At 43.0% G+C, this 27,710-nt stretch overlaps 1 protein-coding gene across 1 annotated transcript; it reads right to left on the bottom strand.

Moving 5' to 3' along the window:
* OLFML1 (olfactomedin like 1) lies at positions 1-25,178 on the bottom strand. The gene is made up of 3 exons (XM_019728153.3): positions 22,233-25,178; positions 20,647-20,935; positions 1-1,783 (listed from the first exon to the last, which is right to left on the bottom strand). The coding sequence occupies exons 1-3, from the start codon at positions 22,356-22,358 to the stop codon at positions 993-995; spliced, it is 1,206 nt and encodes a 401-aa protein (XP_019583712.1). The 5' UTR covers positions 22,359-25,178; the 3' UTR covers positions 1-992.
* Positions 25,179-27,710: the final 2,532 nt, after the last annotated feature.

Here is a 27,710-nt window from a genome sequence, read left to right as displayed (position 1 = left end):
TTCGTGTCAATTTTATTGTATTTCAAGCAAGAAGAGAGACTTAGGGGAAGGTAAGACAAGATGAGGCTAGAAATAGGGTCCTCACCCTCAGGCTAGTTTTCTGGAGGAAGCATCTTCTGAAAGGGCTATAGGAAGGTCTTGTGTGGACATGAAAAGTGGCTAAAGGGGCAAACTTATTTTTAGAATGAAATGATGAATGTATTACTTATAAAAGATTAAGTGAACAAACATGCATATTTGGTGCTTCCTTGGGCAACGAAAAACTATGGGATTTGCAGTATTTTCTAGCTCTATCTTTCATTTTGTAGCTCTGTTATTTTGAATGGCTTATCTAAGCTTTCCTCATCTTTAAAATGGCAACTATAAAGACTTGTCCTGCATACAAGGCTGAGATGAGAATTAAATGTTGTAATATAGGTGCAAACACATTGTAACTTGAAAGTAGTATTCAAATGTTAATGTGTTGACCTTATTATTACATCTACCTAGCTTGGTGGAAAGGTTGAGCTAGAGGAAATCAAGATTAAGCATCAATAAGAAATAGTATTTTAGTTGGGCAGTAAAAATGGAAGAATATCAAAAGGCATTTGTGAAACAGGAAAAAGCTTGAGAAAAGGCCAGAGGAGAGAAAAGCCAGGAGTATTAGGGGGTGGCCTACATTTCTAATTGCTTGGGGGTTGGGGGTGGAGTTAAAGTAAATGCCAGTAAAAGCAAAGGCTGGAAGTAAGCTGGATCAGAATGCGGAAGGCCTTGAGTGCCAGGAGATTTGGATGGGTAATGTAAGTTGTTGAAAATGTCTGAATGACGGATTCTCATCTAAACTCTTGGAAGATCTCTAAGTCAGTATCTGGGAGGATGCACATGCGTTCCGACTTCTAGACTCAATCCCTTTATGTGATTAGAGGGATGCAATATTGCAAAGAGGCTGTGGCCTCAATGTCCTGAAGAGCAGCTTCCAAAGCCAAGGTGTCCTCCCTCGTAGCCATAATACATTACTTCAGAGGCTGCTTTCGCTTTATCTGGAGTTTGTAAATGATCTGGTTTCCATCATTCCAGGCATAGAGCTGCTTATCTCTGGCATTGTAATGGATCATGGAGTGACTTTTTGGCCGCCTGGGGAAGAACAAGTTGGGCAGATCCTCCTCAGTGATGGTGCCCCGTGGGTCATAGACACAGGTAATGCGATGGGGGCCATGGCCACCAAAACTATAGACTACATACAGAACCCCACACAAGAGGAATGCAGCTTCGGCATCCTGGCTTTTGCATGGGGTGATCCATGAGTGTTCCATTCCCAGTGTGCCAGGCTCGATTTTCGTGAGAACCAAATGGCCATGGATCCCTGGCCCCGAGTGGATGGCCCAGAGCCCATACTCATCCACAGCCAGGTCAATGTAAGTTGATGGGGAGTGCTGGTAGACCAGGGCTCGGCCTGCCCCTCCTGGGAGCAGCATTCGATCTTCCACAGTCCTCTTCTGCAGATTGTATTTGATGATTTCATTAGGAGTCCCTTGGTTGTGAAAAAATAGGAAACCTTTGTAGATCACTTGGCCTGTTCCCTGCCAGGAATGTGTTAAGATTAGCTTCCGTGGACCTGGCTTGGTGCTGTCCTCCATGAGTGCCCGCATGTTTGCGAATTCCCAAACAGTGTTGTTTCTGGATCCAGTTAAGAAATAAACCTTTGGAGAGTTACTGACAGCATCTTTCATCCAAGAGCCATCCCTGTCCATAGTCTTCTTCACTATTTTCAGAGACTTTATACCCATCAGCATGTTGTCACAGCCTGGCGAAACAGGAGAAAAAGGAGAGGTTACTTTATAAACATGAGATGTCTGCTATTCTCACAGGTTGCTTTTTTTCCTTTAGTGTCTTGAATAAAGTTATCACGCATAGATTAATGAAAATTTATGGTAAGACTCAATGAATCAAAGGATTAAATGAATAAATGGGTCTCTGTTAAAGGAGTTGCTGTCCAGTTATGAGTCAGCATTTTATTCAAGTCAGGAAATAAACCGCTCTTTGCTGTATCCGAGACCCTGTTCACTCTCTAGAGCACTTGGGGTTAACACAGTGAGAATGACTTCGGTGTGAAGCTGCCTAATTCAATTCTATTTGCCAAGATTTTATTGGGTATCTACTGTGTTCTTAGCTTACAATGCTCCCAGGACAGTGCTAAGTATTGAGGGTAAAACATATATTTCTGACATTGCCATGAAGATATAAATGCCTGAGTTAGGGTAAGAGATACTTGGAGCAGAACCAAATCACCCCAGTCAGGCCCAGCCTAAATAGCAAACCCTCATCCAACCACCGATCCATGAGAATAAATGATTGTTGTTTTAAGACACTCAGTTTTCAAGTTGTTTGTTCCACAGTATTTTTGAAGCAATGGATTTCTATAGTCACTCTTTTGGTTATCTATCTATCTATCTATCTATCTATCTATCTATCTATCTATCTATCTATCTATCTATCATCTATCATCTACCTATCTAATCAAGCCTATACCTCCAGGAGATCATATTCTGGGGAAGGATTCTGGCCCTTAACACTATTAGAATATTATAAGAGCTCTACTCATCCATCCATTTATTTATTCATGAACACATGCATGTATTTAGTCAGCAGACATTGGATACTTACAAAGGGCAAGAGAGTGAGCTAGGTGTTATGAGCTGGGGGTACAATGCGCTGAGGTGCAATGATAAATTAGGAGTGGTTCTTGCTTAATAGATATATGACAAGTAGAATATAAAGCTTGAAGTGGAATTTTTGCAAAAACTAGAACACAGAATCGAGATGTCGTTTGAGGCAGAGACTAATCTGCGTTTGAATTAGTGCTTGAAGGATGACATTCTGAGGTAGGTGGGGAAAACATTCCTGACAGTTAATAAAACCATATTTGGGAAAGTTCTCCAAGATTAGTGTTAATAAAATAGTACAGAATTTAAACCAATACAAACTAAGGACTTGATATTACCGCAAACTAGATGCATAAAATAAAATAGTGGATTGAAACCAGTTCTGTGCCTGGAACTTGAGGGTGAGGATAAGGAATAGAAATTTTATTCTACAGGCAAATAGGGAGCTACTGAAGTTTTAGTTTTTGAGCAAGAGTAAGACATAGTCAAGGATATTCAACAAGATGAATTAAGCTGGCAATCATGTGTATGATGGATACATGGGAGAGAGACTAAAATCTGGGAAACCAATTAGGAAGAGTATTTCTATAATCCAACAGGATGATAAGGGTCTAAGCTAGGTGGAGGAAGATGACATAAAAAGAGAGGTTTACATTTTTCTAGCTCCTCACTGCCACTTCAGACTTATTCTTCTACTTTCATGCAAAACCCTGTCCTTCTTTATATCTCATGCTATCAACCCTTTCTAGTCTAAATCATTGACTATTCTCTATGACACCACCCCATACGCATCAACAGCCTGAGCACTTGGACCTCTTCAACTCCGTGCACCTTCCTTTTAAACCACCTTAGCAACACCCTCCCATGGCTGTACTCTGGATACCCCCACCCCCTAGAACTGTTCCATATTAGAAATCTAAAACTCTAATGTCCTCCCCTCTGCAATAACAATGTATACTTCTATTTCTCATTCCTTTGCTCTCACCTCCTTTGCTCTTCCATTTTCTCATGCCCTCCGGTTCCTTGACCTCTACTCTCTCGCAGGCCATTCGCCTTCTCTTGGACTCATTTCCTTTCCTATCCAACCTCTCACCAGCACCCTCACCCACCAATCCCTAGCTATTCCACAATATCCACTCTACAAAAATCCCTGGTCCTGGGTCAGTTCAAACATCTGTCTCTGCCCTTGAGAGTTGTGTGTCCATGGAGAAAATTTCACAATAGTTCGTATTGGTGCCATGACACGTTAGGGGTCTCTAACCTCAACTGAGCCCTAAACATCATACTGCTTTCCATAGTTAGCCCCCAATCTTCCACATAGCAGCTGTCTTAAACCCCCACAATAACTCCATAATTCCCTTCATAACAGCATATTAACACCTTGAAAAAATAAACCCAATTAGACATGAACTCCCTTCACTTCCTTTCCCTCACTTATAAACTTTTCTTCAGTTGTTCCTACCCTTGCTATCCTCCCATACATCTTAGAAGAGGCCGTGCCATTGCTTTTGTCCAAGACTAATACATCCATCTGTGCTCTGGTCTCATCTCCTGGCTTCTTCTAGACTTCCTTGATGAATTATCACCTTTTGTTATCGTGGCTTTTTCCTTCACTACTAGTCCTTTACCTTGTAAACATCTTGCCTATATTAAAAAACAATTCTCCTTCAATTAGGCACCCCTTTCTAGTTATTTCACTTCTCTTTCTGTCATTTTATGTAGCTAGATTCTCCGACAGAATAGTCTATACTCTCTGTATCTACTTCCTTGCCTCCCATTCTTTCACTTCATCCTAACCTCATAGAAACTACCCTTCATAATATTGCGAGGTACTTCCTAACTAAAAAAATCAGACCTTTTATGTCTATATCTTACTTCACCTTTCTGTAGCATGACCGTATTTGATCAGTTCCTCTTTCCTGAAGATTACTTCCGTCTTGATCTTTGTGTCACCGCTGTCTGTGTATGCCTCCTACTTTTTTCTTCTCTGACTGCTTATGGCAGAGACAATGTCTGTGTTCATCAAATGCCATTTCATTTCCCTCTTCCCTAGTTACACATCCGAAACCTCCTTTGTAGTAAGGTTGCACCCACTGACCTGTTCTGTCTAATGGGATATGGGAAGAAGTGGTGTAATTTATTCCCACCTGGCCCTTAGATATGCTGTCTTCCAGATGACCTTAGGGTCTTGGAATTTGGAGTCATGATGAGATTAGTTCTACTGTTCACTTCAGGAAAAGTGGATCATCAGTTCTAATTATGGACTTGTTGTTGGGATTACCCTATTAGGCAGTCTACTGTGAGGTGACCAGTATCATGGAGGCAGGCAGTGGAGGCCTTACTAGAAAGCACAAGGAACCCTGTGAGTATCCCTCAAATCCTGATGAGGGCTGTATTGTGAGTAGGAGAAGATGGTCTTAGTAAGAGCATGGAACTCTCTGGGCATCCCTCATTGACTGCAGGAGGGTGAGGTGGTGGAATGATAGTCAGGTGTGTAACAGTCTCTCAAGGAGAACTGCGCACACTGAGGGCCTCTCTTGTCCTTCCAAAGGCTTTGGATAAGAAACTGGATGTGCCAGTCGGTTGTCATGTTCTTCTTAATAAATGGTTGGGTTCTCTAGGCCAACTGGAGGTCATCTAGAGTCAGAAGACAAGTAACGGGGGAAGCAAGAAAAACTAGACACAAGGAAAAAGGTGCACAGCCAGAGCAGCCCTAGAGGTTCTGAGGTAAGTAAGCATTTTAGCAAACTGCTTGTTACTGCCAGCAGTTTGGGTAGAATCCTACCCTAATTCCTTAATCAATTCGTCACTCACTATTATCATACCTTCTCTTCTCTTCTTAAGCCTCCATCATGCCCACCTCACTTTCATATGAAGATCATACCTCTTATTTCATTGAGAAAACAGGAGCAATCTGAGAATTACGTCATGTCCTTCCTGGATTACTGCCATAGTCTCCTACCTACTATAGTGGCCACACTTCTATCCTAGATTCCCACAGTCCATTCCCCACATCAGCCAAAGGGATCTGTTTAAAATTTAAGTCAGGTCATGTCACATGTTTGCTCAAAACTTACGAGGGACCGTCTTCCCTTCTCACTGAGAATAAAGCTCAAGTCTTTGCCTTCCAGACCATATGTGAACTGTCCCTATGCTGCCTCTCTGATCTCATCTCTTACAACTCTCCGACCTTGTTCATTTTGTTTAGCCACAATGGCGCCCTTGCTGTTCCTCAAATTGTGCCAAGCACACTCTTACCTCAGGAATTTGACACTTTTTGTTCCCTCTGCTTGCAACTCAACTAGCTTCCCCAACATATCTACCTGGCTTCCTCCCTCACTTCCCTCAGGTCTGTTCTCAAATGTTCCCTGATCATTAAAGCCTTTTCTGATCACCTGATACAAAATGGCAATCTCTTCTCCACTATCCATAGTACCCTTACCCTAGTTCATTTTTCTCCAGAGTGCTCATTTTCTATCTGACATATCATAAATTCATCTGTTAACATTTATTGCTTGACTTCCTTGAATGGAATATAAACTCCATGGGGGCATGAGCTTTATTTGTTTCATTCAGTGCTGTATGTCTTGCCTCTAGGAAAGCAACTGGTACATAGGCAAGTATTTGCTGAATGAACGAATGAATGAATGAATGAATGAGTTTTCCAACCACCAAATCTACCAACCAATTGCACCTGAACCCATATTCTCTGCCTTCTTTCCTGCTCTATTTATTTTTTCAGTGGATCTAATCACCTCTTACCTACTCAAGGACTTGGCACCTGAAATTATCTTCTCTTGCCTCAGTAGTCTCTCCTTCCCAACTGAATCATTCCCCTCAGTAAACACACAGAACTTTCTAGTGTGGCCCTATTTCTCTGTTCCACTTTATAATAAAACTCCTTGACAGAGGAGTTTCCTCACCTCCAATTGTACCCTAAGCCACTCTAATCAGCGTCCGTTCTCCACTGGTCTGCACTCCCTTGCCTACTCCACTGAATCAGTTCTTATCAAGATCATGGACAACTAACATGTTGCCAAACCCAAGGGTCAATTCTCAGTCTTCAGCCTATTCAAACTCTCAGCAAAATCTGATTACTTGACCTGTACTTGCCCTTGAAACTTTCTTCTCTTGATTCTGGAGCACCCCTCCTTTTGTTTGTCCTCCCATCTTTCTGGATTTTTTTCATGTCATCCATTCTCCCCTTCTACCTTTAAGTGCCCTGTCTTCACACCTCTTCTTTTCTCTATCTACAATCACTTTCCAAGTCACCTCATTGTGCCTCATGGTTCTGAATACCATCTAAATTCCAAATAATGATGAATTCCAAATTTCTGTCTGGAATTACATCCTATCTGGGATGTCTACTTAGTCCCAAACTCATTTACCAGACTGCCTACTCAATGTCCCTACTTAGATATGTTCAAACTTAATCTGTGCACAGTAGAACTCTTGCTTTTATCCCCAAAAACCTCTTTCTCCCTACTCTTCTCATTTCAGGCAAGAACTACCAACCAAGTTTGTTTTCCTAGAAGTCATTCTTGATTCTTTTCCCTCCATTTCCCCACCGCCAGCAAGTTCTGAAAATAAAACTTACTTTTAAATTATGATGTTATACTTAAATTAAAATGCTCAACTTCATCTCTCTCCTCCTCTTCCCACCTCCTCTTCCCTTGTACTCCTTGAATCCTTTCCTCTTGCCTAGACCACTACAGTAGTCCCTAATTTTTCTCCTTGATTTTACTCTTGCTTACCTGTAGTATATTCTCCACAAAGCAATAGGAGTCATCTGCTTAAAAACATGAATTATGTGACTGACCTGCTAAACCCTTTCTCCTTATCAGTCTTAGAATAAACTCCTAACCCCTTACCTTGTCCTAAAGGACCTACATGATATGGCTGCTGCCTGTCTCTGGGACTTTAGCCTCTGTTCTCCTTCCCCTTGCTCACTGTCTTGTGAGTACATTGGCTTTCTTGCTATTCTAGGAGCAGGTCAAGTTTGTTTCAGCCTCAGGGCTTTTGCACTTGCCCTTCTCTCTGCCTGGAGGGGTCTTTTTCTTGATCTTCCCACAGTCTGCTCCAACTCATCCTTCAAAGCAGTTTCAATATCATCTCCTTAAGAGGCTTCCTGAGACTACCGCATCTAAATTTAAAACGATTTCCTATAGCCTATAGCATCTTATTTCCTTGAGATCACTTACCACATTCTGTAATTATGTTATCGGTTTTATTTATTAGTGCATTGTCCTTCTCCCTCACTACACTGTAAGCTCCATAAAAGCAGGGCCCTTGTCTTCATGTTTACTATTGTGTTCTACCGCCTAATTCAGTGCTTTGTGGGTTCAATAAGTATCTATTGAATTAATGAGGAAAATAGCTTCATTCAAGCAGATGTTTTTCAACGGTCTAAATAGTGCTGCATATCCGGAGTGCTGATCACAGTCCTGTCTTAAGTAAATAATTTGTAAAGTACTATAAAGCTTTTAAGGTACTTTCAAATCCATTATTTCATTTAAAAATCTGACACAAGGTTCTCATCAAGGGAACCTATGGTAGGAGTGGGGGTGGGGAGTGGCGTAGCTGGGCAGAACAGAGTCTTAGGAAGGTCAGTCCTTCCAGTGGTCATGTAGTCACTGGCTGGTCCCAGCCCAGAGAACTTGGCTGGCCTCCACTGTGGCCAGGGCCAGACTTTGGGATGAGCTGTAGAAGTCTCTCAGCCATCAGTTGCCACCATGTCCCCCTGCTGACATTCTTTGCCAACCTGAATGCCTCTTCCCTGAGACCTCAGGGTCAACTTTGTTCCTGTTGGCCTGCCTTATAGGAAGCCAAACCCCTGGAGAAGACAGAGAAGCCTGGGCCAGCTGGAAACCTGTGCACTGCAGGGGCCGCTTAACAGAAGGGTCCCCTGCCAAGCTGAGCTCTGGGGGTTACTCGCTGTGGTGTGGAAGAGAGAGGAGCAGGCTGCCCCGTTTACCAGGACCCATCTCTGCCAGGGCCCCGTATACCTTTATTCAGTTTCCCAAGTTCAGTCTGTCTCATGTGAATGCTCTGTTCTTCCCACATTCCCTGGTGATCACAGAGGATGAATGAATGAGGGTTAAAGCCTGTAGTGATCACAGAGAGCTTTAATGGGAAGAGAAAGGTTACAAGAGCAGCTTAAAAACTGTTCGCTATTGAAGAACAAGCACAAAGGCTTGAGAAGTTACAAATATATACAATATGCATGGTTCTGTGATAGGTACTTTATTTAGATTAACTAATCCAGTTCTTACAATAAGCCTAAATGGTAAATATTTTAATCTCCATTTTCCAAGTGAAAAAGAAATTAAGGCTTGGATAGGTCACAAAGCTATGGGTGTTCAGAGCTCAGTCTGAGCCAGGAGTCGGGGTCAGCCAGGACACCTCCATCCAGCCAGCCCCCAGAGACATGGTGGATGGGTGTGTATATGTGTGGTGGGAAGGGGTGGAGAGGGGTGAGTCTGGCTGTGCCTAAAGAAGGATGGGTGAGGGCCATGGACTCTCTGGGACCTAATCACAGGATGCTATGATATTTGCCCTGATGAGGAAGCCCCCAGCCCACCCATCCTTCTGGGAGGAAAGTCAGCAGGCTTGCAGCCCAGCTGTGGAGGGACTATGTCTAAGAACAAGGCACGTTTGATGTCTCACCCATAAAAAAATGTTCTTTTAAAATACAGCAGAAAATAAAATACAGCAGAAACTAACACAAACATTCTTCTTTCTCCTACATCTCATTTCTAATGCAGAGTCCTTGGAGAAAAAGCAAAACAAGAGAGTGTTGATAGATGGTTTCAATCAGGGAAACATAGTTCTGGGAAAAAAGGAACTGCATTTTCCCATGTGCTCCCTTCTCCTTCTCCCACCCCTTCTGTGGTAACATGGAACATGGGACTGGGAATCAGAGACTTACATGATCTAAACGTGGTCTCTGGTTCTCTATATGTCTCCCTAAAAGTCCCTTTTTCAATCTGGCCTTCGCTTTCCCAGCTGTAAAACGAGGGGTTTAGGGTGGATGCTCTCTATAGTTTTTTCAGGGTATATATTTTACAACTTTTATAAATTTTTATTCTTTTGGAATTTGGGGAAAATATACTTCCAGAGTAAAAGGGTAAGTTAAGATTCCCTGCTGTGCTTCTCTTCAGAAGACATAATTAGCAGAAGGAAAAGGAAGGATAGGAAATAAATTTAAAACCTTTGAGTCCAGCCAAGATGCAAATTATTTAAAAGAGACAATGACATGCAAGGTTCCACCTGCAAACTAGAGAATGAAAATCTGTGATTTCCCCCTCAGGCAGAATTGCAGATAAGCAATTAGAATAGAATTTGGCCCAAGGTTTCACAGTGAATTCATAAACAAAGACCACTTATTTGAATTTTAAGAATACTTCTCCCTTATTTAATAGCAGCACTCACCAGACCTCAAGAGACTTGTCCCTCTGTAGGGGAGTGACTCAATAGGAGTTATGTTTTAGAAACATCCATCTGGATGTTGGTAGAGAAAAGACTGGGAGGTAAAGTTGTGGGGGGGGGGCACAGAGAGACAGGTAGAGAGTCTGTAATTATAATCTAGACGAGAGATATCTGAATAGTGATGGACGTGGAAAAATGGATACGGATTCAAGAAATAGAAAAAGAGAGATCAGGTCTTAGCAATTTATTAGATAAAGGGAGTTGGGCGATAAACCAGACTCATGGATGGGGTGATGGAATGCATAAGATAGTGACAGAGGGAGGGCAGGTTTCCTTGGGAAGAAGAGTCATGAATTCATTAAAAAAAAAAAAAAAAAAAGAGAATTCCTGCAAAACCATGAATATTTTGACTGCCTCTTGAAATTCTAGTATAAAACTTGACTTTTTCAATCACCTGAGTTGTATTCATGTTAATAAACATTTGCCAATGCCTATAAAGTTACAGTTATGATGTTAGACCCTGGGATGACAAAAGGACAGCTCTCAGATGAGTAGTCCATTACAGAGCTTCAAGCTACAATAAAATTGTCAATGTGGACTTAACTATTCTAGAAATTAGGGCCATTTTTCATGCTTTTCACCCACAAAGTTTCAGATATCTCGGCATGGCACTCAAGGTCCTTCTACTGACCTCCTCTTTTGTCACTTCCCTGCCATACTGGACTGTGGACTGGTCATTAGTCACCAAACGTGTTTTAGACTTTGCCCATCCTGTTCCTTAGCTCACCTTTGCTAACTTGAGATCCATCTACTCATCGTTCAAAACAAAATTCTCTGACTCCTGCAGAGCAGTTGGTTTCTCCTTCTTTGTCCAAAGCATTCTGTGCAGACCTCTTCCAGGGCAGTTAGCGTACTGAATTGGAATTGCTTATTCACTTTATTTCCTCACAAGTACTTCAGACAGGGACTGTGTCTTACGTGTCTTTTTATCCACAGTGCCTGAGACATAATATACGTCTCCCTCCTATTCAATCTCTGCTGCTTACCATCCAAACTCAGGAATCAGTTCGATTCAGATAATGCAGTATTAGTTGGTGTCCAAACTTGCTATCCCAACTCATGCTATGCCGACTTAGAAATCACATCGATTCGAGTAGCAAGAGGCATGTGTGGACATTAGCAGTGCTAGTTCAGAGTCTGAGTGCCTGGGTAGATGGATGGCAGGAAGCAGGATGGCCAGCTTGTATGAAATGGTACTCAGTGCGCCATAGGAGGAGTCAGATTTGCAGGGTTGTGAATCCAGTGTTTAAACAGGGCCTGGAATACAATAAATGCTCTATATGCTGGTTTTGGTGAGTTAGACAGAACTCTTTAGTCAGTCCGCATCAGAGGTTTTTCTAGGCTGCCAGCACTAAATTCAAAGTATTCCATGGTACCCAGTATGGAGCCCTGACATCTTCTCTTTATTCGTGATTGGCAATAGATCGTGAGGAAGAAAACAGACGATGCATGGCTGGTTGCTTGCATGGCTGTGTGTTGCTTAATAACATCGAGTTGAAAATTCATGGGAGTGCATGGCAGCTGAAAGAGGTGTGAATACGAGTCCAGCCCGCTTCCACTGTGAGGCCCCTACAGCTGGAGTCCGACAGAGCCAGCTTCCTTCAGATACCTCCTTTCGGATGAGGCCAGTTCTCCATAACCCCTTTGCCTTACTTGATTTTCCTCAGTAATACTTATTATCTTCTATCTGACATGTTATAAATTTATGTGTTAACATAGTTATTGTTTGACTCCCCTCAATAGAATGTGAATCCTAAGAGGGCCTGGCTTTGACTAATCGTTATATTTACCGCTGTATACCCTGTCCTAGAATAGCATCTGGTACGTCTTACAATTTTTACATTTTAATTACGAATAAGGTAAATATCAACAGATACAAACCACATCAACAAAAATTCTTTGGGGTCCTGAATATTTTTTTTCTGTGTAAAGGGTTCCTGAGACTAAAACTTTGAGAATGCTGTCCTAGAGAATCTAGGCTGGTCTACACTCATGGGCAGTGAAGCATGGAAGTGGGCAAGTGCTCTGGGGAATTTCTCATCAAACGGCTCCATTTTGTATCAATTATCTGAATGTGGCAACATTTAGGCATTCCTTTTAGGTTATAATTGTGAACTTTCTATTTCTATTTTTCATTTAAAAACTGATCTGGTTTTTGTTTTGCTTTGTTTTTGCATAGTGTTTTTATTCCCCCCACCCCCCCACCCCCCGTAATATTCTTACCAAACTGAAAAGGATGGAAATGTTTTCAATTTCTAGGGGTAGTAGTGTCATGTTCCCATTTGCCTGGTTAGGAAACAAAGTCATTTTGCCATTTTGCCATGCATTCTTCCTGTGAACAAACCTCACTACATCATGTCCTTTCCGTCTTTTCTCAAAGTCTGGAGCCTGCTCTCCTGAGCCTGAACTTTACAGCAGCCCTCTCACTGGTTCTTTGATCTCACCTCAACCATTAATCACAGTAATGCCCAGTTCACTTCTTTGATATAGAAATTTGCATACTTCAAAACTGATCTCGATTACTGCCCGTTTCCAGAAGTGTCAAGACCAAAAGGCTTCTTAGATGCCATTAGAGGTTCCACTGGAAGGGGGGGGCTCCAGAGCCAGACTTGGAACTTGCTTTGGCCAAAAGAATTTGGTAAAAGTGACCAGACCTTGGTGTGCTTGTGTCCCCGTCTCAGATGTCTGCCTCCATCATTAGAACAAACAAAGGTTCACCTTCTGAAAGATCAGAGCCCACATGGAGGAGATCCAAGTCATCCCATCTGAAGCCATCCTCAGCCAGCCATCTGCTAGCGATGTGTGACTAGGGAACTCAGGTGAGAGCGCCCAAGCCTGGCCCAGACTAACAGACCTGCCCAGCGCCCTGTAGACTCCTGAGAAATAATCAATGATTGTTGTTTTAACCACTCAGTGTCGGAGTGGTATGTTATGCAGCATTACTGTGGCAAAAGATAACTGACACTGGGTGAGCGTGAGTGGACGGTGAGCAGAAATGAAGGCTGAGATGAGTCTAGTGTCTCGGGGTAGGGTGTACTCTGAATGTCGCAGGAATGTGGGAGAAGATGGCGTTGCATGAAACACTGAGCGACAGTTTCTTCATCTGAAAGAAGTCATCATGGTATCTACCTAGCAGGATTGCTGTGGGCTTGGGCAAGATAACAGATAAAAGGGCTTAATGCGATCTCCGGCAAATAGTTGCCTCCACTTTCTAATAAACTACTCCTCAAGGTCAGAAAATACTGATTTCTACTCTGTTCCAGGCACTGCGATAGACTTGGGAAACACAGCATGCATAATGCAGGGATACATGAAGTCTATTTTATGTTTTCAGAATAGCAGATCAGACACAGCATAGAGCATCGAGTGGATGGAGACAGGCAGTAGTGGCACAAGACGAACCTGAGAAATGTTCAAAGTTGCTGTGTTCAGTTGTTGGCTTGTTATCTACTTTTACAACAAAAGTATATACAATATATATACAGTACATGCAATATTCATATTTTTTTATTTAATCAGCAGGTTTACTTTTATAGAGAATAATAAAACAAGTTATTTAAAGAGAGCTAGGTTGGGGTCTGGTTGTAAGAGTTTTCTTTATGTTATTTTATGGGGTTTGCTTTAGCCTGTAGGGTTACAGTTACCATCCAAGTTGATAAAGCAAAGATGCGGTGACACAAGGAAGATGACCCTGGTGGCAATATAGGGAGAAGCCCTGAACAGCGAGAGACCAGCAGCTAAGATCAGTCAGGAGGCTTTTGCAGTAATCAAGACCACAGATGATGAGACAGCTGTGCAGAGGGAAAGGCTACATTTGACAGACAGTCAGAAGAAAGAACCTACTGGATATGGTGACTGGTCAGACAATGGCCAAAGAGATGCCCCGGAGATTTCTAGCACAGAATAGTGAGTAGGGGTCTCTTCTGTTAACTGAGAGAAGATGGGGGAAAGCAGAGGTGTGTTGTAGTTTAAGAATAAACGAAGAAAAGTCAGCGAATTAAAAACTGAGAAGATGAGGGAAGAAAATTGACCTTTCTAGGCCAGGGTTTAAAAAAATAATTTAAATGAACTGTTTGTGAGCAGGAATCATCATCAGATAACAACCAAGAGCACTAACATCGTCTTCATGTGTGTCCCACAACGAGATCAGACGCAGCTGAGCCTTGGGGGTGCAGACATCGCATCTCAGAACAGAAACCCTCTGTTCCCACCCTGAGGGCCTCTGTGACAGGCCTGGAGATGACCTCCCTGCCTCCAGTCGCTCCGTCCTGTGTGTACTCAGCCTCCCCCACTGCAGTCTGTTCTGTAACTGTGGCCAGAATGATCTTCCTAAAACCTCCACCTGGGCCCCGACACTCCCATGCTTACCGCTGCCAACCAGGACAGCCCATGGGAGAGGTGTACGGTAGGAGTCAGCCGGCCTTGGTTTGAATCCCAGCTCTGGCACCAATTAGCTATGAGATCTTGGACAATCGCTTATCCTTTCAGTGCCTTGATTTCCTCACCTATAAATGGGGGATAATTATAATACCTATCTCATAGGACCCTTGTGAGAATTAGATGATAGAATCTAATAAGATACATAAAATGCTTAAAGATTACCTGGTACATAATAAACACTCAGTAAGTAGTAGTTACCATTTTCCACATTATATTCCTTCCTCACAGCTTGAATGTGTGAACGGGCCTAGCACAAAGGAGCTTAGCTCTTGTCTGCTTCTTTTCTCTCCACTCCACCACTTCCCCCTTCACCCGAGATCTACTGAACGACCAGTAAGCCCGATTTGGCCTTTGTGCCTCCACATGCTGTTCCATTTGCTGGAAGTGCCCTTTTTTCTGTTCTCCATTTGATTGGTTTTTTTCCCATTACTAAGACTCATCTTGAGGGTTACTTTCCAGATTCCACAGTCCCCCTCATCTCCACGGCAACCCTGACCTTGCTTAATTACTTAATGTCTGCCCCTTGTGCTTCTGTGACAGCCTCCACCAGCACAGTCACACTCTGGCTGTTATCCTGGGTTTGTTTAGGTGGCTTCCCCACTTGGCTGTAAGCTTTTTGAGCACAAGGATGTTATCCTATTTAATGTCCCATCTCTAATGCCTGGTGCGAGGCCAACATAGATCTGGAATTCAATTAGACATTTGTTGAATGAATGAATAAATGAGTGAGTTATAGAGAGAATAAATGGATGTTTGCTCCATCTGGAGTCAAAAAGCCACCAGCTAAAACAACTTTGGGACCTTTTGTGAGTATCCATGGTGATGGGACTGGAGGTACCCTCATAAGACCACAGACCCAGATGGATAAACGAAACAAGTGCTGTGTACACGGGCCTTCCTGGACCCAGTACAGTGACCTGGAGACAGCACAGGGTAAGCTGTGCACATACCTCCAGTGTTGCTAGCCCATGAACGCAGCAACTTTTGGGTAGAGAATGTGTTCGTGTAAGCGTGTGTGTGCACGTACAAGCACTCTCCACCCTCCTGTGCTCACACTTGTGTGTATATCCTCAATCCCCTCCTTTGTGATAAACATATCTGTTCCAAATATATTTAATGTTTTGTTCCACTCATCACAAACTAATGGATCCTGGGAGTTGGCTCACAGACATGTTTTATTTGGCTCCCAGTGGGTGTTTTGTTTGCTTATTTGTTTTATATTTTGTTTTGTTTTTAATGGATTTGAATATGAGGCATGCACATTTTACTGCCTGAATGGATCCCAGAGGCATTTACATTTGCAGCAACAGACTTTCTTCTTTCAAACGTAATCTAACAAAAGATATGGGTTATTTAAGTCAGCATGGGAAAGGTTTACTTGAGGTAACTTGCGTGCATACTTGTAATAAAAGGAGTGGGACTAAAACAGGAAATAAAATGAAACCTGCTATAATGCCTTGTTTTGACTGCCTTGAGAATTTTTCTTTACAAGCTACTTACAAGTTAAAAAGCGGTTAATACTCATATCCATATAAGAATGAAGCCTGTGGAATCGGCCAAAGACTTTCAATTGGATAAATTCTCAATCTGGGTATCAGGGGTATTTGAGGCAATGATGCTTTGCCATAAATTGCCAAATGCAATACGACATTTCTTTATACTAATAAGAGTTAAAGAACCAAAGACTTGGAATGATTTTTAAATATAAGTTAGATTGTATTCAAGTAACTTTCACTCACTGCATTTTAAAGTGTGTGGCTGTGTGCTCATGCGCATGTGAAAGACAGAGGGAAGGAGGAAGGAAGAGAGGGAGGGGAGAGAGAGAGTATGTATTTGTGTTAGAGTTAAGAGTCTGAGAATTTTATGCAACCCCAAACATCCCTGGGATTGTGGCCCTTATGGGAACATCTTTGGGGATCCTCTCTAAATAAAGGTTGATGATTTGGGAACAGCTCTATAGGAAATGGCTTAATTACAGAGCAACTCTATCTTATTAATTATCCCTAGTATCTGGCCCTTCATTGTTGATGAAGAAACATTCCGAGAATAAATCAGAATCATTTAGACTGATGTTAGAATTTTCTGCAAGTCTCCTGAGACACAGGTTGAATTTTCCAAGGAAGCTGCATTATCTTCTCCCTACAAGTTTTCTGAAGAAACTCTCTAAGACAGAGGGTATGTATGAATGAAACCCTGTGGTGTGACCTCTAGCCCATGATCCCAAGGTGTCTGCCCACATGAGTCTTAAGGATTTTAGTGGAAGTTCCATAGCTGGCTCAGTCCCTGTAGGCCAAGATTAGAAGACAGGAAAATCAGAACCTTGTAGGAAGAAGGTGGGTACAGTTCACAGCGGCACCAGCTGGGCCCAGCAGACTAAGACAGCTTGGTAAGCAGAATTCTAAGATGGCCCCCAAGATTCCCACCCTGTGGTGGACATGCTATATAATCCCCTCACTTTGAGTGAAGGCAGAACCTGGCAATATGACAGGATAGCATTCTTCGACTAGGTTACACTATAAGATAAAGCTGAAGGGATTTTGCCGATATAACTAAGCCAATTTTGAGTTAATCAAAAGGAAGATTATTATGGGTGGGCGTGCCTTAAATCAGATAAAAACTCTTAAAAGAGGGACTGGGCACTTCTGAAGAGAGGCACTCTCCTCCTGGCCTTGAAGCCATTGCCACTTTGTGAGCTGCCTCTGGGGAGGGGTGGCCTCTAGAAGCTGAGGGCCTCAGACCTACAACCACAAGAAAGGCAATTCTGCCAACAACCTTGGTGAGCTCAGAAGAAAATCCTGAGTTCCAGGTGAGAATGTAGCCCAGCCAACACCTCGATTGTACCCTCCTAAGTGAGACCTTGAACAGCTAAGCTGTGTCTGGATTCCTCACCCACAGAAATGCTGAGATTGTTTTAAGCTGCTAAAACACTGGTGAATTTTTTTCAGTGATAATTTTTTCTAAGTTGCTAAATCGTTGGTAATTTGTTACACAGCATTAGAAAACTAAGACAGGCGTAGTTACTAACAGAAATGGCAAAATCGTGGGGGATGGGCACAGCATGTAAAATATGAAACAGTGCAAGGCAGGGAAATAAATCGACATTCCACAGTATCTTTGGGCAGAGAACCTCTGAAAATAATAGGCCAATGGGCACTAATCACATGGTTATGATTGTTTACAGGTTTGTCTTTCCCTAAACTAAGCTCTGAGGCTCCTATGCTATCAGTGTTTCTTCTATAGATAATTTTTACAGCCTCCCCTTCGTTTCTGTGAATGCAGAAATGAAGGTGTCAATAGGTCTGTAGTTTGGTTGAGGAATCAAACACACACAGATACATGTGATTGAAAATTTTAGTGCTCCCTTGGATGACTCCACGAGATGGTCCAATGTGCTGGTAGTGGTGGTGGGGGGGGGATGTGAAAGTCTTCACAGAGAACCCACAATATTTTGGAGTCATAAAGGGTGGATAGAAAAAGCAATATTTATATTTTTAATTGCCACTCCATGTGGGTAAATTATGGGAGTAAAAGAACCTGGAGATGAGCTTGGGCCACTTTGTGAAGGTCCTTCCCCATATAAAAGGCTAAGAGATTTGAATGGATTTTTTTTGGTTGATGATAACTGATGGTGAATGACAAGGGAAAAAAAAAGAAAAAAAAAAAGAAAATTCTACCTGGAGGAGTAATGTGATCCATTTTGTGTTGTGGGAAGGTCTGCATGACAGCAGATGGATGGTAGGAGGCAAGACCAGAGGCAAAGAAGCTGTAAGAAAGCTAGTGAAGGATGTAGCACGTTCTACTCACTCTGCTGTCCCTACTGTGCAGCACAGGGCCCATCCAATAGTGGGGGCAAAAGGTGGCTGTTAATCATAAACCGACACATCACCAAATGAGGGCCCCAGAGGCAACAGGCATGGAAGGAGCAATCTCTGGAAAGTTGAAAGAGAAGTTTTAACTCACCATGGAGCTGGGAGAGGGAATGTTTTCTAGTGTCTGAGGGATAAGGCAGAGGATGAGGTTTGAAAAAGTAGCAACGCCAATCTCGGGGCTTCTGCTGAGCTTGAGCTATTGTGGAAAGGGGCAACTTCAAGGCCTGTGGGGCTTAGGGTGTTCAGGTCCCCGGAGCAGCTCAGGGATCCAATCCAGTACAACCATTCAGGCTTGGGGTCCTGCCTGATCTCTGGCACGTGAAAGTTCAGGCACATTCTAGCTCAGGCCACATTGCACCCGATTCTCCCCAGCAGCTTTTTGGACAGCTTCTGTTCATCCTCTGCTGGCTCATCCTTACCCTTTGCGTCCTTCCCTCACCTGATGCTTAGCCGCAGTCGCTCCTCAGAGGATGATTCATCTCAAGACAGTGTCAGGGCGAAAAAGAATCACTCACTTGGCCAACTCAATCAACTGTTTCCTATTATAGATAAGGCACCCTCCTCTGTTTCCTGACTCAAAGGCAAGATATTCTCTTTTCTTTAAAAGCCTAATAACCCCTCTGTCTGTGCTGACAATCTCTCCATGCATTCATTCATGTAGTTATTCACTGACAAATGTTTGTTGAACATAAACACTATTCTAGGCACTGGGGTACAACAGTGAATATGAAATGCAGGATCTAGGCTCTCACAGAGGTGACATTCTCAACGCAGAGGCAGAAAATAACCAGTGAGCAAATAAATGAACTAGAAGATTTCAGAATAATAAGTGCTAAAAAAAGAAAAAAAGTAGATTAGTAAGAGCTCCCAAACTCCTCTTGGGTTTCCTATCTCAACATATTTCAGACCAATCACCAAATGACCTAAGCCAAAACCCCGGGAAGCATCCTTCTCACTCATTTTTCAGGTTTATTTAGTCACCACCAACTATATGAATTCCAACTCTCAGTGGCTCTCAAATCCATTTGCTCTTCTCCATCTTACTGACACTTAAATGTAGACACCATTGCTTGTTGTGTTGTATTCTCCTGTTTGGTCTCCTTTCTCTAGTCTTGCTGTCTTACTTCATGTCTTGCCCCTGCTTAAAATTGCTCAGTGGTTCTCCATAGTTTCCAAGTCCAACCTCCTTGGCATAACATCCAAGCTCTTTCATTATGTGGGTCCTACTGAACTCGTCAATCTTGCTGCCTAAACTCACCTGCCCCATACAGGTCCACTCAACCATATCTGCAGATCTACATGTCAAAGAGTCACATATTCTCATGCCTTTGACATGTTGTACCTTCCCTTGATGTGCCCTCTGCATATTCCTCTCTAATTTCTCTGTTCAAAATTCAGATCAAGTGTCACCTCATTTAGGAAGACCATGGAGTTCTTATAAGGATTGCACTGAGAAGATATTTGAAACCCTTAGTGCAATGATAGCTCTCAGCCTGTGTCTTATTTCCCTGATGGAATTTCTCACATCTGGAACAGACATAATTAGCCTAAAAATAAAGTTTTCCTGTTGGTAGTAAAACCATCTCAGAATAAAGACTCTGAGCTGGGGGACTTGTCTCCCTCACTATTTTAATAAAATGGACTCATGCACAGGACATTTCCCTTCTTTTTTATGTTTTTGTTGCTTATACTTGTTACTATAATTTGAGCTCCTAAACATTATTCTTAATGGCCTGGAAATAGATCACAAGACAGGCAACAAATCCCCTGGATATCACCATCCTGACAGCACACATAGTAATAATTCACTGCAGTCCCTAGCCCGAAGGGTTGGCTACTGCCTGGCATATTTGCAGCCTCTCCCCATTCCCAGGGCACTGGGAGAATCCACTAACCTGTCGCTCTCCCTGGAAGGATCTGGGACCTCCAGCTTCCTCCAAACCAAGGTCTATCAGAAGATACTGGGCTGACTTCTGACACTGTAGCCCTGACCTTCTCTGGGGCCTTGAAGAACTCTCTGTGAATGGAAAAGCTGCTTTCTGAGAATGGATTTTCCTTTGGACACCTGTTCCCGGCTAAGGTTTCCCTCCCAGCATGGGCACACAGAGCACACATCCAGCTCTCACTCTCATACTTGGTTAGACCCTTCCTGACCAGGCCTCTAAGTGACAGTCCCTAGACGGGTATACACGACACAGCTGTCTTACTTGCATTCAGCAGAGTCCGAATCTTTTTTTCATCTTCAGCTTCTTGGACTAGCTTTTCTGCCAACATCTTGTCCTCTGATTCCAGGCACATGTCAGCTTCTCGCAGGTACTCTAGGTAGTCAACCTCCCGTTGGGCATGTTCGACTCTCAGCGCCAGGTTATTCACTGCGCTCTTAAACTCACTTGTGTAGGTCAGACATCTTCCCAGCATAACAGATATGTTTTTTGAGAACTCACGGAAGTCTTGAATGTATGCCCTTGTTGCTTGTGTACACTTTTGTAGTCCTTGCTTCGATCAGAAAATAAATTCTCAAATTACCGCCAGTTATTGAAATGACCCAAGTAATAAAATAGCTATTATTGATAAAAAGATTTTAAAAATACAGATAATTAAAGAGCGGGAAAATAAAAATCACTCATAATTCTTTAACTCAAAGTACTATTGATATTTCAATGTGTAAATTTTTAAGTTTTTCCATGCATTCAGTCATAGATATATAAATATATATTTTAAAATGCTGGGCAAATTGATGTTAAACGTAGTGGTTAAGCACAATTCTGGCACTTTTAAGGAGGTGAGATTGGGGAGGAGGTGTCTGAGGAGACAGCAAACGAAGCAGCAAGAGGCCACTGGCCTGGGAACATTTCATCCACCACCTCTAGCCTCAGTCTGTTGGCTGGACAACGTTTGGAAATATGTTCGGCCTGCTCTGTGGAATTATTTAACCCTGACTGTAAATAGATGACCAAATAATTTGGACTTTAAGATTTTTCAGGAAAATGTTAAAAACAAATATTAGAGATAAGAGGGTATTTGAAAGAAGATAAAAAATTCATCAAAACTTAATTTGTGCAAATGCAAGGCAATTAAGTATGAAATAGTCAAAGTCAACACCAGGTTGTGTCAAAGGTTAGGACAGAAGGTTACATTTGTCCCTGGGAGCCTGTTCGTGCTACCAAAATGTAGGGTTTTGCAAATTTTAGTGAAGTGGTAGCTGCAACACAGAGAAGAGGGCCCAAATACTTTCTCCCTGTTTAACATTGCTGAAATCTGCTCATTTCTAAATCCAAATCCAGTTTGGCATAAGCTTCTTGGTACAATAATATCATGACTTCTTACAGTGACCTAATAGTTTATCAGAAAAAGACAAAAAGCTAAAATCGACTATCACCCTGATATAGTGAAAATGATGAAAAGTGACAACATCTTTAAATTTTCATATTTTAAAAATTGAACTTTGAATAACTTCTTGGACATTTACCAGCATGTGAGACAATGTTCCAAAGTATACATTAATTTTTTAAATCTTCAGAATAGCCTTAGGAAGTAAATTCTATTATCATCCCCATTTTATAAATGAGAAAAACTGCACAGAGGGAAGCCCTACAAAAAGTCTGGGGGTGGTGCAGTCTGGACCCGGGTGCTCTAAACCACTAGACTATAAAGTTTTCAAGTATAACTTTAGCAATGTGTTTATTGTTTACTATCTGGAAACAAATGCATCCCAGTAGACAGGAAAGCCCGGTGAAGATAAGGTGACGTCTAGGAGGAATGTTCCAGTATCAGGCGCACAGATGCCACCTACCTCCAAGACTTGAAAGCGCTGGTAGATGTAGTGCACCATGGCTGGGTCCTGAGCACAGTGTGGCGGGGGCAGGACAGCTGCGAGGAACAGAACCAGGAAAGCGGAAGCTTGCCGAAAGGCCAGCATCGTCCTGCAAAGCACCCAAGGGTGGAAACACCTGTGCTGTACCTCTCAAAGAAGACTCAAAGATCCAGGTTGTGGTCGCCTGCTTTCTAGCCACTGCTGTGAAAAATCCTCTAAAAACAGCTGGAGAGCGAAGTCCGCTTGTTATTCCACCAGATGTGTGACCTCACTTTGCAAGCTGGTGATCAAGTCCAGCTGTTGGCAAGCTGGTCCCCGGAGGCCTTGCAGGCAGACTTGGGGTAGAGAAATTCCTGGGTCCAGCATCTGTTGGGATCACTCAGGACACGCACTGACCCTCCGGAGGCTAGTGGCTGCACCCTGCTTCTAGGTCTGGGTGAGGGTGCATTGGGGTGGGCGTAAGGAGGGCTTGTCCCCTTTCTCCAGCTCTTTTACTTTTGCTTTCCTCATTGCTAGTAAACTCTGCAGTCCAATCACAGGCCTGACCCAACACACACCACCCCCAACTTCCCAGAGTTGGAATCTCAGCTTCATTTCTGGCCAAAACTCCCAGGATCCTTTCCCCAGCAGTCTTGTTGGGAGACCCAACCCCTCTTCCATACTCTTTTCATTCCTGCAGCTCTTAAAGGCACAACAAGGAAAAAAAACACCCCAAAAACCGAAAGCTCTGATATGCACAGAACTGATTGCCCCTAGTGAGGTAGATATGCCGCAGGCATGGCCACTCAGGCTGATAGCTGAAAAAGCTGAGGATTGAGCTCAGAAGAGTTTTAGCAAGATGCACAACAATTATTGATACAGTGATGTCTCCAGAGCTAAATCATCAGGAAATGGAACTCCTGTGAGGAAGCCCTTGACTTTTCTCAGTCCCTAATGGCAGAACTGCCTTCACCTGTAGCTGCAGGCCAGCAGTGCACAGGACTCAACTCCTGCAGGCCCTGTTCCAGTTGAAGGTAAATCACATTCCTAGGGCAAAGTTGTAAATCTTCCATGTTTTGCTTTTGCTGTTCAGGCTTTCACATATCTCAACCTCTCCTTCCATGGGTGGGTCCAGGATACCCATGGTCCTTCCTCAATCACTACCAAAGTAGGAAAGGTTGGGGGTATCTATGGGATGTAGAAAGAAGTCTGGCCAGGAGTCAGAAGACCTGGGTTGCCTTTGGTCCCTGCAAAAGACACTAAAGGACAAAATTTCCTGTGTGGCCCTTGCATGTCCTTGCCCCCATTAGGTGTTCCTCTCTACCTCTCTTCCACGTGACTTTAGCCCCTAACTCTTCCTCCTCACCCGTTTGGTAAAATCACAAACAATGGCTTCTCATCCTTAAGAACAATAATTCTTCCTGTTTCTGAGAACCATCTTTGAACTATTCCCCAAACTGGCTCAAGTTCAGCTCATCCCTCCTCTGAATCCTTATAAAAAATACTGCTTGACTTAGCCTTCTTCCTCAGGTGAGAATGCTCTTTTGGAAACTTCTCATGCCTGGCATTTTTGAATAAAGTCTTATGCTAAAGGTGCTCTGGTTGATTTCCTTCTATGAGTCCCTCAAGTCCTAACTTTGAGACTATGAACTAAGATGGGTAAGGTCCAGGGGAAGAAAACTCTGATTGTATCACATTAACTTTTGGAGGGTCAGCATGGTGGGTCAACTTTTTCTTCGTCTTCCATGGCATGCCTATATTACTTTTACAGTGAAATACCCACTCAGTACTAATGAATTATTGCAGAGTCTGTGAGAACGCAGTGGGAGGCCTCGATTGCAGCACAAGTCTGTAAACTGCTGTCGCCCCAAAGTGTCTGGGGTGAGCTCCAAAGAGCTTGGCCTCAGAGCCCTACTGTCCAGTCTGGTAGGCCCTCTCTGCCCACCAGTGATTCAGCTCCTACACCACTCTCTCGTCATTCACTAGCTTCATAAGGACAAGCTTGGTCTCTCTGCTCTAACTGCCCACACACAGTCTTAGTTGGAGAGCTTCGCTTGTGATCTGGAGGCAGCGAAACCCACAGCTCACTCCCCTAACCATCTAGGATTGATGAGCCATGGGGCAGACCCAGAGTGGAAACTTTTGCATTCTTGTGACCAGTGGTTTTGTAAAAAATAAAAATTAAAAAAAATGAAAAAATAAACTTACCTTGGAGATAGTCACAGCTTTGACCGATGTATATAGTAAGTAGCCAACTAACCATCTTCATTCAGAGCAAGTTTTACTCAATGGAAAGAAAAAGATGGCTTGCTGAGCCTTAGCCTATAGTTGGGATAAAATCATAAGCTTGGCTCTTTTGCCTTCCTTACATTTAACCTCTGGCCTTGACCACTGCTATAAGTTCACTAGTGAATACAGTTACTAAGCATACTGACCTTCCTTTTCTCCTCTGCAAGTGCCTGATCCTTCTGCTTTCCTGCCCCAGTATCCTGTGAGAGGAAACTGAAGCCCTTTGACAGCCTCCACTACGTCTTTAAGTGTGGTTGGATCTAGGTCCTTGATCTGTAGGCCCAGCCATGAGTTGACTGTCTTCCCTAAATGACCAGTTAGAACTGGACATGTTAATGTGCAGCCAGTCAACCCAGCAAGGCTGATCTCATCCAGCTTCCCAGGTCTTGGAATTCTTTGCTGCCTTCATCACTGGTGGTCCTTTTCCTGCTGTGCTCCCATGTTACCCGACCCTTTTGCTCCCAGTATCTTCCACTTTGCTGAGAGGTGCTGGCCCACTCTGGGAACGTCTGTGAGAACTCTACCTTCTTGAGGAGGCAGAGCTCAACTCAATAGAATCCATCTGGGGTACTAGCATTTATCATTTAGATCTCAACAAGATGTCTCCGCTTTTTCTTTTCTCTTTTTTTCTCTTCTCCTCTCTTTTCCCCCAGCTTTTCCTCTTTATCTTTTATTCACCACTCTGGCCCCTACCCCCACCCCAATAGCTCTTTGCTTAATGTTATCCTCCAGTGTTCCATCCTTTTACAAGTAATTACATTGTTTCCTGCCTGAGTGATTGGAGCAGACTCTAATTCCCTGTCTATGTCTCTTTAGATGAAACATTGGCTGATTTTATGCCAAAAGGAAAGCTCTTTACAATGTGTCCTCAGCCAACCCCTTACTTCAGCTCTTACCATCCCCACATCCTACCTCCACAAGAGCTACATCTGACTGTTCCCAAATTTCCTATGAAATTTAACATTGTGGTATCTTTGCTTACCTGGGGTCCCTTAGCCTAGAATGTTCCTCTCTTTTGTAACCAGTGAATTCTTACTCATCCTTTGAGTCTTCCTACCACATCCTCACCCCCATCCCAGGCAGAATGACCCCTTCTTTCATCTGTTTTTATAACACATTGAGGTTTGAATCTTGGAAATTTGAGGGAAAGCCTCATCTGGACATGCTATGGTAGACAGGCATGGGCTGGCTGCCTCTGGGGCAGTGATGGGCAAGGAGGAGAAGAAATGAAGGTCTATGAGCTGAATTGTGCCCCTTGCAAAATCCGTATGTTGAAGTCCACCCCCCAGGACCTCAGAATGTGACTGTATTTGGAGATGGGGCCTTTAAAATGTGATTAAGTTAAAATGAGGACACTAATGTGGGCCTTAATCTGACTGATATCCTTATAAAAAGAGGACATTTGAACGCACAGATACCAGGGGTATGGGTGCAGAGAAAACACCATGTGAGGACACAGCAAGAAGGCAGCCATCTGCAAGCCAAGGATTAATCTTCAGAGCCAAGGAGCTAATCTTCAGAGGACACCAAACCTGCTGACACTTTGATCTTGGACCTCTAGCCTCCAGAACTGTGAGAAATAAATTTCTGTTGTTTGGGCCACCCAGTCTGTGGTATTTTGTTACAGCTCCCCTAGAAAACTAACATGAGCACCTACTGAGCTGCATAAAGAAGCAACATGGGGACAAAATGGAGACAGACTCCAATGGGGGTCTGTAGGATTTTCTTGGCAAGAAGTAAATTGACAAGGGAATTTCTTGGGTGATATACGAATGATTTCCACGTCCAGCCTAAGGCTTGAGCTCCAAAGCCTGTTTCTACCTGTCTACTGGACATTGGTACTTGGATATAGAATAGGTATCTCAAACTTAGGCTTTTTCTGCTTATCTTTCTACTTAAAATTAAACTTACTGCTGTATCCCCTCTCTCACCAAATAGCACCATCTTCTGTCTACTTACAAATGCAGAAATGTAGGTGTAATCCTAGACTCTTCCTCACTCTTATTCTTATGTTTAATCAATTAGCCACTAAAAGCTATTCATTTTACCACTTAAATATGTATCATTCATATATATATATATATATATATATATATATAATCTTTTATCCCTTGACACTACTGCTACTTCCTTACTTAGGGCTTCTTTATTTCCTACTTTTTATTCCTTTATTTAACAAATGTTTTAGAGTACCTATTGTATTCCAGGTCTTGGACTATGTACTAGGGACACAATGACAGACAGAATAGACACATTCCTAGTCCTCATGGAGGATATCGTGTAGTAGGGGAGACAATCACGTGGATGCATAATTTAATGCTTTGTAATTAAATTTTGCAGTGATGGCAGTAGCACTGAATGCCATGACAACACAGAAGTGGAGCATCTGAGTTTGGTGAATGAATCAGGGAAGACGTCCCAAAGGAGACGACATCTTAGCTGAGACTTAAAGAATGAATAGGAGTTAATCTCTATAAAGTAGATAGCAGGGAGGAGAGGTGGGAAAGGCGCTAGGCAGAGGCACTAGTATGTACAAAGACACATAAATCAGAGAACTGATCAAAGTCCTGCATGAACTTCCGATAACTGAGTGATGGGGCTGGGAGAGTATTGTAGGTCAGGCTCCCCAGGAAACAGACCCTGAGACCAACTTGCGTACAAAACATTGCTAGGGATATGCTCTCTGGAACAATACCTGTTGGGAGTGAATGAAACATGAATGGCAAAGAGACAAGTTAAACTGCAAAGCAATTGCAACACAGGTCTCAACCAATCCCACAAAGAGCTCTGGAACTAGGAGAGCCCTTCACACATGTCCCGAATTGAGGCAAGGAGACCACGCCTTGGCACCCCTCCACCAGGTCGTCACTGGTGAGGGCCGTTCCTGAGGAGGGAGGATATATATAGTCTTGAGTAAGGCAGAATCCTCTCACGTGGCTGGCAGTGGCACTGTTCCCTGCCTAAATTCAAGAGCCTGGCCCTGTCTCCCCACAGCCCCCAAGATGGACAGCTACTTGCCCAGCATCACTTGGTGGAACAGTCACAACCTCACTCTGTTCTTTGAAATAAAAATCATGTGCACCAGAGTCCCCAGAACTCGCAAAACCTTTCATTGTGATCATTCTGGTTTGGCTTTTGAAACCCACCTGGGCAGTTTGCTATAAACTGACTCTCTCTGGAGGATGTCTT

Source organism: Rhinolophus sinicus, chromosome 14 (assembly GCF_057876585.1).
Source record: "Rhinolophus sinicus isolate RSI-liver-muscle chromosome 14, RSI-T2T, whole genome shotgun sequence".
Taxonomy (NCBI): domain Eukaryota; kingdom Metazoa; phylum Chordata; class Mammalia; order Chiroptera; family Rhinolophidae; genus Rhinolophus; species Rhinolophus sinicus.
The sequence above is the reverse complement of the archived record's forward strand: the minus strand, read 5'-3'. Positions and strand labels throughout refer to the sequence as shown.

What these genes read in the sequence shown, in the direction of transcription:
- OLFML1 (XM_019728153.3), bottom strand. Translation starts at nt 22,358, where the DNA reads ATGCTGGCCTTTCGGCAAGCTTCCGCTTTCCTGGTTCTGTTCCTCGCA. An exon ending in AGCGCTTTCAAGTCTTGGAG is followed by an intron (nt 20,936 to 22,232) that starts GTAGGTGGCATC and finishes TTCTGATCGAAG; the next exon opens with CAAGGACTACAAAAGTGTAC. An exon ending in TCGGACTCTGCTGAATGCAA is followed by an intron (nt 1,784 to 20,646) that starts GTAAGACAGCTG and finishes CTGTTTCGCCAG; the next exon opens with GCTGTGACAACATGCTGATG.